Source organism: Bombus bifarius, unplaced genomic scaffold (genome assembly GCF_011952205.1).
Source record: "Bombus bifarius isolate JDL3187 unplaced genomic scaffold, Bbif_JDL3187 scf7180000008058, whole genome shotgun sequence".
NCBI lineage: Eukaryota > Metazoa > Arthropoda > Insecta > Hymenoptera > Apidae > Bombus > Bombus bifarius.
Window position 1 is genome coordinate 2,581,719 of NW_022884422.1, and position 20,036 is coordinate 2,601,754.

At 31.7% G+C, this 20,036-nt stretch overlaps 2 protein-coding genes across 7 annotated transcripts; both read left to right on the plus strand.

Annotated features, from left to right (window-relative positions):
- Positions 1 to 523: 523 nt before the first annotated feature.
- LOC117208246 (poly(ADP-ribose) glycohydrolase-like) lies at positions 524 to 4,452 on the plus strand. Of its 5 annotated transcripts, none has more exons than XM_033449243.1 (11): positions 524 to 542; positions 1,090 to 1,199; positions 1,348 to 1,508; positions 1,580 to 1,696; positions 1,777 to 1,935; positions 2,015 to 2,268; positions 2,419 to 2,519; positions 2,599 to 2,758; positions 2,829 to 3,147; positions 3,234 to 3,468; positions 3,603 to 4,452. In XM_033449243.1, the coding sequence occupies exons 2-11, from the start codon at positions 1,100 to 1,102 to the stop codon at positions 4,328 to 4,330; spliced, it is 2,334 nt and encodes a 777-aa protein (XP_033305134.1). In that variant the 5' UTR covers positions 524 to 542; positions 1,090 to 1,099; the 3' UTR covers positions 4,331 to 4,452. The 5 variants fall into 5 exon arrangements, with proteins under 5 accessions (XP_033305134.1, XP_033305133.1, XP_033305135.1 ...); XM_033449242.1 differs by lacking the exon at positions 524 to 542 and adding an exon at positions 596 to 703; XM_033449241.1 differs by lacking the exon at positions 524 to 542 and adding an exon at positions 614 to 1,001.
- Positions 4,453 to 4,700: 248 nt separating this feature from the next.
- Positions 4,701 to 20,036, plus strand: LOC117208242 (WD repeat and FYVE domain-containing protein 3). Of its 2 annotated transcripts, XM_033449234.1 has the most exons (45): positions 4,701 to 4,834; positions 5,944 to 6,180; positions 6,268 to 6,513; positions 6,591 to 6,749; positions 6,821 to 7,013; positions 7,110 to 7,296; positions 7,412 to 7,593; positions 7,699 to 8,050; positions 8,132 to 8,253; positions 8,351 to 8,634; positions 8,707 to 8,973; positions 9,088 to 9,378; positions 9,457 to 9,830; positions 9,914 to 10,203; positions 10,298 to 10,513; positions 10,618 to 11,019; positions 11,093 to 11,229; positions 11,302 to 11,485; positions 11,573 to 11,844; positions 11,924 to 12,153; positions 12,219 to 12,386; positions 12,462 to 12,670; positions 12,749 to 12,936; positions 13,024 to 13,172; positions 13,253 to 13,451; positions 13,520 to 13,880; positions 13,965 to 14,169; positions 14,245 to 14,665; positions 14,739 to 14,948; positions 15,018 to 15,206; positions 15,288 to 15,581; positions 15,673 to 15,908; positions 16,001 to 16,256; positions 16,329 to 16,540; positions 16,605 to 16,737; positions 16,827 to 16,980; positions 17,054 to 17,288; positions 17,376 to 17,599; positions 17,670 to 17,923; positions 17,988 to 18,215; positions 18,301 to 18,492; positions 18,571 to 18,986; positions 19,074 to 19,328; positions 19,406 to 19,603; positions 19,739 to 20,036. In XM_033449234.1, exons 2-45 carry the CDS (start codon positions 5,956 to 5,958, stop codon positions 19,851 to 19,853), a joined length of 10,314 nt encoding a protein of 3,437 aa, XP_033305125.1. In that variant the 5' UTR covers positions 4,701 to 4,834; positions 5,944 to 5,955; the 3' UTR covers positions 19,854 to 20,036. The 2 variants fall into 2 exon arrangements, with proteins under 2 accessions (XP_033305125.1, XP_033305126.1); XM_033449235.1 differs by lacking the exons at positions 4,701 to 4,834; positions 5,944 to 6,180 and having other exon boundaries at positions 6,281 to 6,351; positions 6,425 to 6,513.

Here is a 20,036-nt window from a genome sequence, read left to right on the forward strand (position 1 = left end):
TCTCAAAATAAGTTATTTATAATTTGTAATTTCATAGTCAATGATTCGATGTCCTGTAAAATGCTACATCCATTTTTAAGATTTTTGACAATTAAGTTGAATATAATTCTTATATTTGCCGTAGCAAATCACTGAGGGCGTAAGATATACTAATCTCTGATCTCTTTCAATGTCGGTATTTCAGAACGTGACACACGAAGTGCCATATAATTGTCGAGTCTATCCTGTATTTAGTCAATGATTTTAGTATAAGTTAGATGTTTTAATTGGTTTAACATTATATTTATTTATATCTTTTATTTGTATTAATTAGTACAAAAATATAAGAAATGTATTCTGTACGTAACTATATAAAAACTTATATGTAGCTACTTGCTACATATAACAAACAACTCTACAATATAATGGAATTATATACACAATGTACGATCTACTTTGACAAATTCTCTACCAGTATATGTAATTTCTAATAAAAGTAACAATTAACATTTTGTGTTTCACATAAGCGATTTTTTTGATCATTTAATTTCGGAATATTTGAGGTAAATATTTTTCCCCTATTAGATGTATTTCCCCTAAATGGATCGATTCATTCGAACGGTTCATACCATAATACTTCATGTTTCATGCAATTTACGTACTTACGAAATATTATGTATTGTTTTATAAAGGTGTAAAGAACATTCAGATGTGAAGTGCAAATGTAACTTATAATATAACATATATATATACATAGAAACATTAGTTGATATTAATATATATAATTTTCTGTTTGTGTACCGTTATGTCTAATTTTCCCGCAATACGTTTATCAACACGAAGAATTGTGGCGCCAAAGCAATATACGCGTAACTTCGGTTTTAATGATCGTACATTCTTGGAACGAAATTTTAAAGAATTACCGAACAATTTGTCAGTATTGTGATAATTTATTGCCACTTCAAGATTACCTTATTTTCGAGACGCGTTATGTAGCTTTTAAACATCGTCATTTTATTTTTGTACGTAAGAACTTTATTTCATCTCATTTCACTGTATTGTTTATTGTTATTTTCCACCATTACTATATATTATTTGTAATTCTCTCAGTTCAAGAATTATGTCGGATCCTGGATTCTCGTTTGACGAAGAAACGCTATCTCCGGATATCTTCAATGATATAGATAACGTGACAAATAACCCTGTAAATTCTGATGATTGTAAGATATTAATTGAGCACATTTAATTTTGAAGATTTGTTGTCCGGGAAAATTAAAACTACGTGTATACTATTTATGTTATATGTACATACAATATTTTGTATATTTTTTTGAAATTGGTTATTCAATTGCATTTCATTTCATAAAGCAAGCTCAATGTCTATTGATGTTAATGGACCAGAACCTTTGGATGATGTACCTGAATGGAAAGGTGTGAGCATGGATGAGATACGTAAAGGTCTAGGTGTATATGATAGCCAGGAGTTACCACCTATTTGCCCTTCTCCATCTCATATAGTATTAATATCGGTATGGGTTAAATTGAATAAATATTTTTCATTAATGCATATGAATTTTAACTTAAAAATTATTTAAAATAGTTGCCATTACCGGCACGTGGAACGCCAAAACCATATCCTACTCATCAAGTAGAAAAATGGTGTCAAGATTATGTTAGGATGCCGCATTCAAAACGTAGTGTGTATCCAATAGATGAGGTAAGTGAGAGATGACAACGAGTAAAACCTAGTATTATTTTCTACTCTGCAATTTCTAAATGATATAATTATTATTACAGAATGGATCTCGACGTTGTCGAAACAGATGGGAAATAATACAGGAATCATTACTTCAAAGTTTTGTTTCGACTCATCAGTTAGAAAATGCAATACTTTCTTATAATCACACATATGCACAGCGTTGGGATTTTACTGCACTGCATCATTTTTTTTCTGAGGTAAAACCTTAAATTTTATATACCTTTTTCACAATGTACTCTTTATATATTCTCATTATACAATAATTTCATGTTAAAGGTACTTGATGAAGATGAAACAAATAATTTCTTTGAAACTTTGATGCCAAAGATGGTTCAGCTTGCTTTGCAACTTCCTGTTTTGGTAACTAGTTCAGTGCCTCTTTTGAAACGTCACACTAATGGCACAATCAGTCTTAGCCAGTTACAAATAGCCTCTTTATTAGCTAATGCATTTTTCTGTACATTTCCAAGACGTAACTCAACTAATCCGCAATCTGAATATGGAAGATATCCATACATCAATTTCAATAGGTATTTTGTTATATGATTATAACCTTTAATAGGATTAAAGTAGATCATACTATACAAATGTAATTAACCAAACAGTAGTACTAGCAGAACTAATTATACGTAATTTAATAGTTATATACACTTAATATATTAATATATACATTTACATAGGTTGTTTTCAGCATATAAAGAGGAAAAATGGAATAAGTGTGAATCTGTAATGGAGAAGATGAAATGTATATTTCATTATTTTCGGAGAGTAACATCTAAAGGTGGATACGTTACGATTTATTTAATGAAGTATTAGTAAAGAATCAATACATTATTTATTATAATTTTTCCATAGAGCAGCCCCAGAAGGTGTGGTAACAATACAACGGCGTTATATTCCTAAATCTGATTGCCCAAAATGGGATGAACAAGTACAAAAACTATTACCCTTACATACTACAAGTAAAGGGACGATAGAAGCAGAAGGAACTGGATTTTTGCAAGTGGATTTTGCGAATAGGTACCTTATATTTTTGTAGTCAATATTAAACTAAAGCGATATTTGTTATAAAAATTGAAAACTCTTCTAGATATGTAGGTGGTGGAGTTCTTGGTTTAGGATGTGTACAAGAAGAGATAAGATTTGTAATTTGTCCTGAATTGATGGTAACAATGCTTGTTACAGAAGAATTAGACGATACTGAAGCATTAATTGTCAGTGGTATTGAAAGATATAGTAAATACAAAGGTTATAGTAACAGCTTTAAATGGATGGGAGACTATGTTGATGAAACACCTAAAGATAGCAGTGGAAGACGACTAACATCTATTGTTGCGATCGATGCCCTGTATTTTACGCACTCAGAAGCGCAATTTAACATAAATAATATAATAAGAGAACTTAATAAGGTTAAAAGTCGATGTCTATATTTATGTTAGATAGTTGATTCTTAATCAATTAATTGTACAAAATTTAGCAATATTATTTTTTGTAGGCATATGTTGGATTTGTCGGTTGTGAAGGTAGTAAAAACAACCTGCCACCTATTGCAACTGGGAATTGGGGATGCGGTGCATTTCGTGGAAATCCAAAACTGAAAGTTTTATTGCAGTTAATGGCAGCAGCTGTAGCAGGTCGATCAATGGTTTACTTTACCTTTGGAGACACAAATTTACGAGATGACATTGCTGAAATCTACATGCATTTTGTAAAACATGAAACAAATATAGGTATTGGTCTACATTAGAATATGTTTTAGTTATTTGGAATGTATAGAATTATTTAAAAAATGTTATATATATTATATATAAATGTTATATATATTAAATATATATTAAATGTTATATATATTATATATTTTTAGCTCACATTTTTTCATTATTGGTGCAGTATCAAGAATTTGCTTCAACAAGAAATTCAGATTTCTATCGTTTTTTATATAATCGAAGTAAAATAAAACCAATTACTCAACATTTCAGTAAAAATATTCACACAAAAATTTCTACAACGAAAGAAGTTTTTAGAAAAAGTAAATGCGTTAATAACGGAGAAAAGAGATTATTTCATTTGGATGTTAAGAAGTATCCGCAAATAGAAGAAGAAAAAATACAAGATTGGTTAACAAATGTTGATGAAGATGGTATAGATAAAAAGAAAACAGAGATTTTAAAGGAAGAATATGTAGATGTTAAAAGAACTGTAGAAAAAGAACAGATTCAGGGTAAAGATAATATAAAAAAAAAAGAAGGGCAAATTCACGATAGGGATAGTACAGAGAAAAAAAAGAAATCATCTTTATGGAGACTTTTAGAGGATACGGCGCAAGCTAAAACAATTCAAGAACATCGATTATCTGGTTTGGAATTATTAGATTCAAAGCAAGAGCTTATTTCACAATATTTAGATAATGGTTGCAGTAAATCGACTAAAGATGAAAGTCGTCAGTCAATACCGATATCTACAGACTCGCATAATATACAGGAATCAACTCAAACTTTAAGTGAAATCTCTGTACCTTCACATAAACACGAATCGCCAACCAAGAAAGTTGGACAAAGAAAAATTTCAGACTTTTTCCAATCAACAAGTTAAAGATCTTTAAATATATAAATTAAGGTGTAAACAATTACATTTTCACACATGACTTTCTAAATAGACATACATACTTTGTATATAATGTAATAACGAAAATAAATAAAAAACTAATTAATTTTGCAAGCATTGTCTTTTTATTATTACTGTATCATTTCATTAATAATTAACCTACATATGTAAACGCCTTCAGATGTAAATATATAACATCACATATCTTTTCTGCGATTAATTTTTTATTATAATTAATATAATATAAAGTAAACGACAATAATATTTTATTGTATATGAACATAAGGAGGTAACACAGATTCAAAAAGTGAATAGATCTGTGATTATTAGCAGTCACGTGATACTTATCGACGTATCGTGTCGGCTGTGGACCGAAGAAATCGTCGAATATCGTCGAAGATGGCTGCTACCACTGAAATATTAAATACTCTCACAGAAAGGACAATTTCCCAAAAGAAAATGTAGGATTTTCTGGCTTGTGACGCGTTTCAGGTAATAACTAAATAATTAGTAAAGAATACGGTGCATATTCACAGGACGGTGTCTGAATTTTATTTGTAAGAACCGTGGGCGGTTACGGAGAGTCATTGTAACTTCATTCTAACTTGACATTTTGACAGGAGATAGACGTAAATATTGGACTAAGCGTTCGATGAAAAGTAGTGTCACAGATTGAAAATATAAAAATTATTATGACACGTGCAAAAAAAATTGACTCATGTGTATAATAAACTGGATAATAGTGTTTCGTTTTGTCTTACACAACAATGTGCCATTTTCACATGTTATAAGTTCTCCGATATGTTAACGTTTCGAATAACAGCACAATAAGTGCTTAAACAAATTGTACTACCGCATATCAACATTTACAAATTACTGATCCCTTTATTGAAAGATTCATTTATTGTTTTCGAACTATATTTGTTTTCAATTCCATTTAGTTGTGTGAGTCTTAACATCATATAATTTTTAATATTATTGCTATATCAAAGTACGATTACACCGTTTTTTATATGTAAAATTTTTTTATACAAGCACATATATTCTCCTGTAATTAGTTGGCTTTATATAATAACATTAATAACAATATAATAACAGTTCGAAAAATTATAACTACTTATTTTTATCTAAAATTTATGTAACTAATATCATAAATACTATAAAAATTAATGAATTTTAACTATGTACTTTATAAATAGTATGCATATATAAGCATATATATATATATTTTATGATCTCACAATTCATTAATAATTGCTTCAAAGGAGCATTTTCTACTGCAAGTTTAATAATTTACATTGTATTTCTGTAATTTCATGAATATCTTATGTTTATTATGTAGAAGAATGCTGACTATGTAAATCCTTGTAATATTATTTATATATCCTTCCTATATGTTAAAAATACTATCAGTGTGTTAAAAATGTAGATTCCATTTTATAAAACATATAATATATGTATAAAGGTACTAAAAAAATGTATTTAATATTCACCATAATATGAATGATGTAAGTAAAAAATATATCGGATATGAGTTTTTAAAAAATTAATATTAAATTTTTATGTTCTGGTCTTCATACATGTCATTTGTGTGTTTTTAGCAAGTATTAAATATGAACATAATGCGTAAACTACGAGGGGGTACTAGTGTTGGAGGCATGGGTTCCAGCAGTACTGGTGGTTTAGATGATTGTACTGGAAGTATAAATCCTCAACATACTGCTTTGGGTCTTATGCACCTTAAAAAACTTTTTTCTGAATATACCCATCCTCCACATCTCCTCTCTGATGCTGAACGTAATGATAAATTATATAATATGTTGCCATTATTTTGCAAGGTCAGTATTCACATATTACATAAATGGAAGTTCAATAATTTTCTTTCTTTCTAGCTAAATTATTAACTTAGATTAATTGACATTTAGGTATTTGGATCTAGTCCAACAGGAGATATGAGTGAAAAATTTTGGGACATTTTGGCATTTACACAACAAGTATCTAAGTTAATGGTATTTGAAATCAGTAGTAGGGCAAGTAATCAGAGTACTGAAACTGCAAGTTGTGCCATTGTACAATTTTTAGAAATTGAGAATAGTGAAGAATCAAGCAATGGCTGGATGTTACTATCTGCATTAAACTTGCTTGCAGCAGGTGATACTTCTGTAATACAGGTATACATTTCAATTATACTTCACTATTCTAATTAATATAAACTGCTGTATGTGTTAATAGATGTATATTTTATTAGGCAATGACTACTGCTTCTGTTCCATCAACATTGGTAAAATGTTTGTATCTATTTTTTGATTTGCCTGAAATGATTGACGACGAGGCTGATATTACAGATACAAATAGTGAATATACTTCAAAACAACGTAGAATATTATTACAAAAAATATTTGTACAAGTACATATCTCTTATATACCCTTGATTTTTTAAATTTTTATTTAAGCAATTAAACGAATGTTAATTTACAGTTATTGGTGAGATTATGTAGCCATCCATATCCCGCAGAAGAACTTGCACGCAAAGATGATCTAACTTTATTATTCTCAGCAATAACTAGTTGGTGCCCTCACTATAATGTGATGTGGCGTAAAAGTGCGGCAGAAGTATTAATGACTTTATCTCGACATGGACTTACCCAAAATGTAGTAAGCTACATTCATAGTAAGTATAAGTTTAAGTTTAATCTATTTAATCATGAACTAAATATGTTTTTCAAATTTGCTAAATAATATGAAATACTGTCGCTTTTAATTGTAGATAAAGGATGTATAGCACTATGTGTTGATAATATGCAACGTGTACCTGAGCTGGCACCATTGGAAGTGGTAGAAATGTTTGTTACAGTATTTTGTTTCTTAAAAGATTCTAGTGAGGTATCTCAAACACTTCTAGACGATTTTCGTGCTTGTCAAGGATATATCTTTTTATCAGAATTTTTGTTAAAGTAAGAATTTTCTAACTGTAATAATATTAGTTATATAAATTAATCTTATTAGTATAGTATTTAATATCATAACGATATTAATATTTACAATACCATTATTAATTTATGATCTTAGACATGCCCCATCAAGATTAGAACAAGATAGTAGAGCAGAGGCACAAGATGCCATTCGGAATTTAGTGCTTATGTTGGCTTCTCTAACAATGTGTGGCCATACAGAATTAAAGCCAAGTCAAGCTAGTATGGGATCTTTGTTCCAAATGCTTGGTTTTACTTTACCTCAACCGAGTAATAGAGGTATAAATATTTCAATATATGATTTTAAATTTTCCTAGTATTATTTAATAAAGCATAATAAAGTAAGTATATCACCTAGAGTTAAAAATAAATTAACTTTTGCAGGAGGAAGCGTCAGAAATATTCAAGCATTCCAAGTATTACAGTCTGTATTTGTAAAGTCCAATTCACCACTCTTATGTTGTACAATCCTTGATGCAATATCTAGTGTATATCATAGTGACAATGCCAATTATTTTATTCTTGAAGGGCAAAACACGTTATCCCAATTTGCAGAAAAAATTCACCTAAAAAATCGAGAAATACAAGAGAAGCTTTTTCAACTACTAGAATTTATAGTATTTCAACTTAATTTTGTGCCTTGTAAGGAACTTATATCTCTGTCTATACTACTCAAAACAAATAATTCAACCAGTTGCAGTATATTATGCATGGAAACACTCCTTAATATACTCAGGTAATAAGCAGTGTTTTTTAATTATACAACTTATTCGACTATACATACTTTATATTGATTCCGGAAAACGTACCTTTTCAGACATAATAATATATTTAAAGATGTATACAGAGAAGTGGGTATGTTAGAAGTCTTTGTTACCTGTCTTCATCGTTATGCAACTCTACTCAAAGATAAACAAGCTGCACAAGATCAAGGATTAGGTATTAATATTTTCATACCTTTTTTTATTTTCAAATAACATGTTTTATTTAATATGCATATATATAAATCAAATAAACAAAGACTGTTGTTTTTTAGAATATCAAATCTGCCAAGAAGATGAGCGATTGGGTGCCTTAGTAATGGAAGCCTTGACAACATTATTAGCAAGCAATATTCAGAATGCTAATGTGTTTAGGGAATGCGGTGGGGCACGTTGTGCTCATAATCTCGTGCCCTATATGGATTGTCGATATCAAGCACTTGGTATTGTTAGAGAATTAATACTTAGTGCAGGAGGAGACGATGACATGGCTACATTACTAGGTGTTATGCATTCAGCACCTTCTAATGCCTTAGTCTTAAAAACACATATATTAAAAGTTGGTGTATTTGATATCACTATTAATCTTTAAATTTTTTAACATTACTATAAAGTATTCGAATTTTTTTAGTCTCTATTGGCTTGTTTGCGAGAATCTCATCGAACTAGGACTGTCTTTCGAAAAGTGGGAGGTTTTGTGTATGTTATGTCCGTCTTAGTGTCTTTAGAAGGCCAATTAGGCATACAAAGATCAGAGAGTACAGAACCTTGTAACGACATAATAAAAAGAACGCCACAGGAAGAAGCACAGTTACTGACTCTTTTACACGTTGTATTTCACACTATAAGTACAGCTATGAGATTTGAACCAGCAAATGCTAAATTTTTCCACCATGAAGTAAATATTTATTTATTAATATTTACAGAGTAAAAAAGAGAGAACGATTGTAAATAACATAATTATACAATAATAGGTGTTTATACAAATATTTATATAATATTTGATTTACAGATATGCCAATCAAGTTTGTGTGACACTTTGCGACTTCTTGGATGTTTCTCAACACAGACGAAGCTTACTGAAATAGATATAATACCAACTACGAATTATCATAATATGTTATCAGCACTATTTACTGGAAGCGTATTAGAACCCGTGTTCTCAGATGTTATACCAAAGACATTATCATATGCATGCTTATTACTACGACTTCTGTATGATGTAGCACTTGACTCTTTTGATAAGCCAAATTTGGCAGGTCTAGGAATGAGATCGCCAAATCATAAACAAAATAGCGTTGAGGTGGTTCTTAAATTTGATTTATAGTACATAATAATGAATGTTATTAAATTACTAAACTAAATATTATATTATTTTTAGCAACAAAGATCTTTCGATTCACCGGGAAGCGGAAAGAAAAGTGGTATAAATTCTTTAAATCTGAGTCCACCTACTCCTGAACCAATTGTAGTTCATCCTGGCATAGTTGTTGGAATGTTATATTTACTTCCATCAATCTCAGAACCATCCAATCCACAAATGGCTTTAGCTTTACAATTATATGTCGCAGAAATTATTAAAAGTTTAGTGCGATCCGAAAGAAACCAACAAATAATGTGTGATGCTGGAATGGCGGGTGAATTGTTATCTATAGGTAGAATAGCTTTGCAAGATGAAACACATCCTTTACATCAACCATTACAATATATTATAGAAAGACTCGCAGCGCAATCCTTAGAACCACGTGATTTAAGGTAAGATGCAAAAGAAAGTTTAGAGAAATACTAATCAAAAGTAATATTTGTATATGCACCATATAAAATTTTTGTAATTAAAGGGAATTTTTGCGTTTGGGTGATCCATTATGCTGTATTTCACTCGATGATATTGAACTAAATAAACCTCGAGGCGGACCCGTGCCATTGACGCGTATTAAAACTTTAGTATCCATGACAACACCAAAGGATTTTCGAGCACACGGTTCTTGTACTTTACCGCCTTTCGTAGAACTGGATATGAGTGCTGAAGGATTTGCATGTCTATATTTACCTAGTGTTGCACCACAAAGTACAACTCCACCTACAGTGGTAGCTGCTGATAGTAGCGTACTTGGTGGGATTGGTTCTGGTAAGTCTTAAATATCTTTAAGATGTAAGTATTAAAGAATACATATTCTTCATTTATAAAAGATTTGCGTTTGCATCCGATGTTAATTTTTTAGGTGATAGGTTATTTCCTCCACAAACTGGTCTGACTTATAGCACATGGATATGTGTTGACAAATTTAGTGATCCTAGAACTGACCCTCACTGTGTGCGACTGCTAACATTAGTTCGTATTCCACAATCAACAAGGGATTTGATTTGTTTAACTGCAGTGCTTAGTGCAAGAGACAAAGCTATTATCGTATCTACACAAGAAACACCGTTACCGCAAAGTAAGTTTTATTAATCTTTTATTTCTCTTTAAGTCCTTATTCTTACTTACTCCTAATCTTTTCTACAACATAAACCTTATCTACAAATTAAATAAAAATTTCAGATGTAAGTGAATGGGAGCCAGAAGGAACTGGTGAATGTGGTGCAAGAGTCTGGTGTCCAGACTTGCTTCATGAAGGTCAATGGCATCATATAGCTATTGTACTAAATCGTGCTGTTTTAAAAAATTCAAGTTTCTCGTTATACTTGGATGGTCAACATATTCATAGTCAAAAGCTTCATTATATTACACAAGTTCCTGGAGGAGGAGCAGCAAATTTGACAGTAGCATCTCCAGTATATGGGTATATAGGTACACCACCTTGTTGGCGACGGTATTCTAGACTAACATGGAAACAAGGACCATGTCACTTAATAGAAGAAGTATTTAACTCTCAAAACATAACAACATTATTTAAATTAGGCCCACATTATATGGGAAGTTTGCAAGCTCCACAACTGTCAGGTATTAATATAAATTTTATACAAGTCCATACATTTATTTTTATTTAATTAAAAAAACTTAATTTTTTATACAGGACAAGAGCCTTTAATGCCTCTTGTTGCAGAAGAAAAAGTTGTATTTGGATTAAATGCTAAAGCAATGTCCCAATTAACATTAGCTAAAATTAGGAAAGTTTATAGTCGGACTGATAACAAATCAATTGCTAAACAGGTATGTACAGCCATTTCCATTTATAAACATATCTTCTGTATGTATTAATTAAATATTGTTATTATTTGACAGCTTGGTATGTCATCGCACGAAAATGCCACTCCTATTAGAGTTCTTCATAATTCAGCAGGACATCTAAGTGGACCAGCACGAGCACTTGGTGGTGTAGTCGTTGGATATCTCGGTGTTCGAGTTTTTAGCCCTCGACCTGTAGCTACAATGATTGATAATGTAGGAGGATGTTCAGTGTTGTTAGGTAAAACTTTTTACCAATCTGTATTTTAAAATATATTTAAGTATTTATTTAAACAAAAATTTAAAAGATAATCATTCGTTTTAACAGGTTTAATAGCTATGGCCCAAGATGTAGAATCCTTATACGCTGCTGTTAAAGCTTTAGTGTGTGTTGTGAGATCCAACCAAGTTGCGCAACAAGAAATGGATCGCAGAAGGGGATATCAAACATTAGCAATGTTACTAAGAAGAAAATGTCCTCTTTTAAATAGTCATATTTTACATCTTACATTCAGTCTTGTTGGTACAGTAGACAGTGGTAGAGAAACTAGTGCAATACCTAATGTTATGGCATTTCAAGATCTTCTATGCGATTTGCAAGTACGATTTCTTTTTATTGTTGATAGATAATTTATCCTCAGAACAAACATTATGAAGATATAAAACATTATACTTTTAGATTTGGCATGAAGCACCTGGTGAACTTTTAAGATCACTTCTAGAACATTTATATGAATTAATAGCAGAATCAAGTGAGAAAAGAACAAATTTACGTTTAATGAGAGATTTGCAATTAGTACACAAATTGCTACATATTTTAAGTGATGTAAAACAAAGTAGTACGAGACAAATTTTGCTTGCATTACTAAGTATTCTATTAAGTCAACCAAGACAAGCTGATTTACTTTGGTAATTTAACATACTCTAAAAAATATAATTATATTGTATGTGTATATCAATAATATCTTTTATAGGTTTGGGCAATTTATTGTTGCTACATTACCTCAAAGTTCGGAAAAGCATTTAATTCTTCGAGAAAGCGAAGGAAATAAAGAAGGAGAAGGGGAACACATACTCTTACGAAATCGTTGTTTGCAGCTTTTACACTCTCTGTTATTTAATGGCCCCAAAGTGAATGTAAAGTAAGTGAAATGAAGAAAGTAGATATGTAAACAAACTCACTATAGTTTCTGTATTAACTTAATAATGTGTTGTAGTATGTGTGAGGAATTAGCTAAAGTATTAGGTTTAGATTGGATATTACTATTTCTTCAATCTGGCCTTCATAGTACCACCGTAATATGGGGGTTACGAATTTTAGTAGCCATTTGTTCTGTACAATCAATATTACAAAAATTTAAAGAAGGAACTAGTAATGGTGGTTGGTTACGCCATACAGACCATAATAAAATGGTATTAGCACTTGGTATGTGTAAAAAAGTTATTAAGCTTTAAATAGTTGTATTTCATACTTTTATATTATATCTTATTTCTATATTTCTAGGTTGTCATCAGCAAATAACTGGTGGTGAAACTAAACCATCTGGCCTTCATGTACCAGGATTTCAACATTTAGGATGGTTATTACCGCAGCATGTAGATCTTGTCCCAGAATTGTATTTTCTTTTTATTGCTCTCATGATGGGACAACCCGTAAAATTATTGCCTACTGATTCCAAAGTTATTTTAAAAGTTCAGTAACAGTTGCAAACTATTTTATGTCTTACAGTATTTAAATCAAGCGTAAATATAACAAATATTTATGTTTTATGATAACAGCTGGATTTGGACAATGTATGGAACTTCTTGTTTGGTGTCCCCGCAAATCATACACTATCCTCTTTTGCTAGTAGAATCAATCTTTGTCCTGAGGCTGTGGTAACTTTATTAGCAATGGTACGAACAATGTTGAATAATTATTCAATCAAGTAAGTTTATAATTGAAATTTATCTCTTTTTCAATTAATTACTTTATAATATATTAACATGTATAATTTTTATTTAATAGCCCTGAATCTTTGCCTGATTGGTTAAGCGATTATCCAGTGACAATAATACAGTTCCTTTTTTTCCTTTATCATAATTTCACTGATTTTATGCAAGTATTTATGTCTGCGGAAGTATTGGGTGCATTAGCTGGTACTTTGTTTCCAAAACCTGCAAGCTCTAGTCAAGATAGTAGTGGGGCTAGTACTCCAGCAGATGAGGTGAAATTTAAAGATTAATGATAATCTTTTTAATAAGAAAGAAAATTTACAATAAAATTTTATTTTAGCAAGAACCAGTGTTAGTAAGATCTCCATCAAAGGATGTTGGCTTAACAAATCATCCAGCAAAGAAATTTGTTATGGATTTCATGCGAGTTATTGTAGTAGATTCCCTTTCTCTGCCTGTTAGTGCAAAATCTCCACCAGCAATTGATTTAGTTTTAGAAGCATGGCCAGAACATGCATCTACAGGGCAACAGACACGTTATCAAACAGAAATTCTATCTATTTTAATGGAGCATCTGTTAGCTGCAGACGTTCTAATTGGAGAACAAGCAGCATTACCTGTCGTTCCTGGTGGATCAGTTAATAATATAACAAGTAATGTGTGTTACGTTGCAGCCAGAATAGTTGACAAATTGTGGCAAGGTAAATTTCCAAATTTTCACTTTTTATAGCCAATTGCATAATCGAATATTTATCATTTCGAATCGATTATTTGATAATATACAGGTGCTTTGACGAAAGACCCACATGAAGTGTTTGATTTTATTGTAAAATTAATTGGACAAGCAAAAAGACGACCAGGTGTCGTTAGTATGGAAGGACTTCATCACTGTTTAAACAGAACAATTTTATTTTTATTGTCACGAGCAACGGATTCTATAGCCGATCAAATGGCTGTGTTAGAAGCCTTGCATAAACTTACCACCCACAGGTGAGGTTAATGTTTTTTGAAATAAAATTTTTTGCAAATTGTAAATGAAATCTAATTTAAATATATTTTTTATAGATTGTTAGTTTTCGGCGCTGGTAATCATGAATTAGAATTTATTGGTTGTTTGACTTATTGTTTATTGCAACTGACAGCTGATATAAAGATTATGCTTGATACGAATACGAAAACAACATGGCACGTTAATCCACAAGTTGAAGCCAGTGATGATAGATTAACATCTCATCAAGGTCATAATCTGATGGCTGTTGCAGCTACAAGAGTTTGGGAAGAGTTATATGTATGTAAAAAGCCTGCTATAGAAGAAGTTTTTAAAATTACTCTTCCAGCACCTATAGGTAACGAACGTGCTCCCGAATTATCGGTAGTGAGAGATCAAGTACATGAAGCTGCAACTAAGCTTTGGTTGAATTATGTTGTTATGGAAAGAAAAGCTTCTTATAGAGTTCCTTGGGAACTTCATAATCAAATACAATCGGTAAATATTCGTTTACAGATCCTAGTAATAATTTATATAAAATAGAATGTATAGAAAATCATATTGTGTTTAGAAAATCCAAAAAGTAACAGGAGGTTTAACAAGACTAGCAAGTAGAACAAAAGTTCGGAAAGAAGAATCTGTACGCGTAAGATTGAGGTTACATCAGAACACTGTTGCACAATGGACAGAGCAACATATTGCATTAGTTCGCGAACTTGCTGCAGCGAAACGTTTGCAATATATACAAACTAATCAACATACCCAGCGATATGTATATCAAGTAAGGAGATCATTAAAAAAGAAGAAAAAGAAATGTCAATAATTGTATTAATAATTTTGCATTATACAGGAGTGGTTACAAACCGAGACTGAATTAACAAGAGAACGCGGTCTATGGGGACCGCCAACTCCTACTAGGCTTGACAAGTGGATGCTAGATATGACCGAGGGCCCATGCAGAATGAGAAAGAAGATGATGAAAAATGAACTTTTTTATATACATTATCCTTATCGACCTGAATTAGAGCATCCTGATAATGTAAGCTAGCTCCACTATTAAAAGAAGAAGAGGAATATTAATTAATGATAAAAAATAATTTACTTATTTTGATTTTTATAGAAACAATTGAAGTACAAAGTTGCGACAAGCACTGATAGTAAAGAATACTATTTAAAGCAACTTGGTAATTCATCTGGAATGTTTGAACGTGAACGCGATCCTGTTATTGATGATACACCGTTAAATGTTAACGACGCCTCTACGGAAAGTGAACCTCCTATGGTACCATGTACATTAGAACGTCATGCTAGTGAACCTGATGAAGCACCAGAGGATAATGAACAAGAAGAAGAAAATAATCAGACTGTTCCAGACAATCAAACTTTGATACGACTATTAGAGGAACATGAAAAAGTTTGTCTTTTTCCTTTTGCTACAAATATAAATAAATAAATAATAATCAATATATGCAGTATTTATATATAAAAACTTTTTATATTTTCAGATAAGTCACATGTTCAGGTGTGCTAGGATTCAAGGTTTAGATACAACTGAAGGTTTGTTGTTGTTTGGAAAAGAACATTTTTATGTAGTTGATGGATTCACACTGTTAAAGTCTAGAGAAATAAGAGATATCGAAAGTTTACCCGAAGCTTATGAGCCAATTTTACCATCGCCGGGATCTCCGAGAAGATCCAGAGCTATGAGGCAATGTTCAAAATTTAATTATGAGGATATCAGGTAATAAATTTGTATACAACGTGAAACTAGATTATTGTATCTAATTTTGACACGTCAACAACAGTGACCCCGTTTTGCATGTTTTCCTGTAGGGAGGTACATAAAAGAAGGTATTTGTTACAACCAATGGCATTAGAAGTATTTAGCGGAGATGGTAGAAATTATTTATTAGCATTTCCTCGTAAAGTAAGAAACAAAGTTTACCAAAGATTTATGACATTTGCAACAGCGATTGCTGACAGCGCGCAACAATCAGTTGCTGGTCAAAAGAGAACAGCAAATGTAGAACAAGCTACAGGTTTACTTTCGAATCTAATAGGTGAAACTTCTGTTACGCAACGATGGGTGGTTAGTATTTTAAGTGGTATTAAATTTATATTGTTCATATTATAGTTATTTATGGAAATATTTATTTTATAGAGAGGCGAAATATCCAACTTCCAGTATTTGATGCATCTTAATACTTTAGCTGGTCGTAGCTACAACGATTTAATGCAATATCCGATATTTCCCTGGATCTTGGCTGATTATGATAGTGAAGAATTGGATCTCACTGATCCTGCAACATTTAGAGATTTTAGTAAACCTATGGGTGCACAGAGCCCAGAACGGTTATTACAGTTTAAAAAGAGGTAATGTAACTAAATGAATTAATATAAGAAAAATAATTTAACTGTTAATTCACATTTAAATCAGATATAAAGAATGGGATGATCCACATGGAGAAACACCTCCTTATCATTATGGGACTCATTATTCCTCTGCAATGATAGTTTGTTCGTATCTAGTGAGGATGGAACCATTTACACAACATTTTCTTCGATTACAGGTCTATACTAATTAAAATAAAAATAAAAAGGTCTAATTTATAGCACGAAATTAATTACTACTGTAATACATGAATTATGAAATTTCTAGGGTGGACATTTCGATTTGGCCGATAGAATGTTTAATAGTATAAAGGAAGCATGGCTTTCAGCATCTAAACATAATATGGCTGATGTAAAAGAACTTATACCAGAATTCTTTTATCTTCCAGAATTTCTAGTTAATTCAAATCATTTTGATTTAGGTAAGTATTACAAGCCAGACATGAACATGTTATTAATAGAACTGTAAACATTAGCACCATATATTATTTGTAGGTTCTAAACAGAGTGGTGTACAATTGGGAGATATTGTATTACCACCATGGGCAAAACAGGATCCTCGAGAATTTATACGCGTGCATAGACTCGCTCTAGAATGTGATTATGTATCACAACATCTTCATCAATGGATCGACTTAATATTTGGTTGTAAACAAAACGGCCCTGCTGCGGTTGAAGCTGTTAATGTATTTCATCATTTATTCTATGAAGGCAATGTTGATATTTACAAGTAAGATTTTGTAGTACTTATTTTGCAGTACTTTTCCCAATTATATTTTATGGTTTGACTTTTATAATTCTTATTGTATTCTTCTAGTATTGATGATCCTTTAAAGAAGAATGCCACTATTGGATTTATTAATAATTTTGGCCAAATACCAAAACAGTTGTTTAAAAAACCGCATCCAGCTAAAAAAATGACCCAAAGAACTAGTGTCATTGATCCAGGACCTATTACTCCTGGCTTAAGCATTACTACATCTGACAAGTTATTCTTTCATAATCTTGATAATTTAAAGCCGTCACTTCAACCTATCAAAGGTTTATATAATTATATAAAGATCTAGTTATTGAATCATTGTGAATCATAATTAGTAATTTACGTTTTTAGAATTAAAAGGTCCAGTTGGACAAATACTTCATGTTGATAAAGCAGTGTTAGCTGTGGAACAAAATAAGACGCTTATTCCTCCAACATATAACAAGTATGTAGCATGGGGTTTTGCAGATCATTCTCTCAGAATAGGGAACTATGACAGTGACAAAGCAATATTCGTTTGTGAAGCTATGATACAAAGTGGTGGTGAAATAGTTGCTTGCGTTTGTCCGTCTTCCAAATTAATAGTAACTGCTGGCACAAGTTCTGTAAGTTATTGCTTGAATTTAGTTTTTGTTTCAGCAATTCTTTGAAACAGAACTGTTTTAATAGGTTGTGACAGTTTGGGAATATACTAAAAGGCAACTTTCTATTAAACAATGTTTGTATGGTCACACGGATGCTGTTACATGCTTATCGTCTAGTCCAGCATATAATGTAATTGTATCAGGATCTCGAGATGGTACTGCAATTATATGGGATTTGTCTCGTTGCTTATTTGTTCGTCAACTTCGCGGACATGCAGGACCGGTAGCAGCGGTAGCTATAAACGAACTGACAGTACGTTTAATATATTCTGTAAAGTATAATTAACAAGAGCAAAATATAGATTTATATCACATAGACGTAACATGATTTTTTATAGGGCGACATAGCTACTTGTGCAGCTACTTGGTTACATGTATGGAGCATTAATGGCGAAGAACTTGCTAGTGTTAATACATGTGTTGGTCGTGCTGACAGAATGCAGCAAATTTTATGCGTTGCTTTCAGTCAAACTCACGAATGGGATTCACAGAATGTTATTATGACTGGATCGACTGATGGCGTAGCACGCGTAAAAATAACGCCATTTATTAAAATATTTAAATTCTATAGTATTGTACATAAATAAAAAAATATCATATTTTTGTAGATGTGGTCGATGGATTATGTACAAGTGCCTGCAGAAGAAGAGAAGCTAGAGGAAATTACTGCTACCAAAGAAAAACATATGAAGTCAAATAAAAATGAAAGTCAAAATGAAAATACGAAAAAACGAGTGCATGAATTAGTTAAACAGATGAGCATTTCTGCCGAAGGATCAAGTTTGCTCGCAAAAAGTGGTTCAGAAAGTAGTCTTTCAGAAGCCGAAAATGCTAAAGAAGCATCAAGATTGCATGAAGAGAAAGAAGAATGCTCGGATAACGAATCAAGTAATGGTTCCAGTAATAAACCATCGCCGCAGAATAATACTCCTACTATTGTGCTTCGTAGAAAGAGTCGTGGAAATCCAATGTTTCGTAAAAGTGAAGGTGGTGGGCGTGCAGATAGCGAGGGTACTCAAACAAGGTACTTAAATACAGCTTCTGTATTTAGAACAAATATTTTCATTTATTCGGTTTTTACTATAATACTATCAATCAAATTAATTCATAGCGAGTCATCTAATAATCCTGGAGATTCTGAAGGAGCTCTACGAGCTAGTAAAAGTGATACTAGTTTAACAGATAGTTTCGTCATGGTTACTGAAGCTGATACTAAACCTAAAAAAATTAATCCACAAAATATCTTAAGGGACGGTTTTAAATGGCAACGGCAATTAGTATTTAGAAGTAAATTAACGATGCATACTGCATATGATCGCAAGGATAATGCGGAACCAGCATCTATAACGGCCCTCGCAGTATCAAGGTAAAATATTTATAACTTATTTTTTATTTGAAAAATATATAAAATATTAAAAAATTAAGTATTTAATTAAATCACAGAGACCATAGGACAGTGTACGTTGGAGATACAAGGGGAAGAGTCTTTTCATGGAGCGTATGTGAACAACCGGGACGTACGGTGGCCGATCATTGGCTTAAGGATGAAGGAGCAGATTCATGCGTTGGTTGTGGAGTTAGATTTAATCTTTATGAAAGGAGACATCATTGTCGTAATTGTGGACAAGTATTTTGTTCAAAGTAAGTTACTATGATACTATAAATTATTTAAGTAAATTACAAATTTACAACCTGCATTCTTTTTCTATATTTACTGTACTTTACTATACTTATTGACATAAGTATTTTGTTAATATTTTTATACTTTATATACAGATGCAGCCGATTCGAATCGAAAATATCGAGACTCGGGATTTTAAAGCCCGTTAGAGTTTGTCAAGGTTGTTATTCGTCATTACGATCTCAGCATTCTGCTGAAAGCAGCATTTAAATATAGTAATGTATTGTATGGTTTCGTATAAATTATTGGTTTCAGAATGGGTACAGCGAGAATGTATGTACATAGCAACGTACCCTTTTATGTTTTTATTCGAATTTTTTTACAAGAGAAACGAGGCGTGCATTTCCTTACTTTTTCATATTTTGTACGATACATTGTATCGTAGATACATTG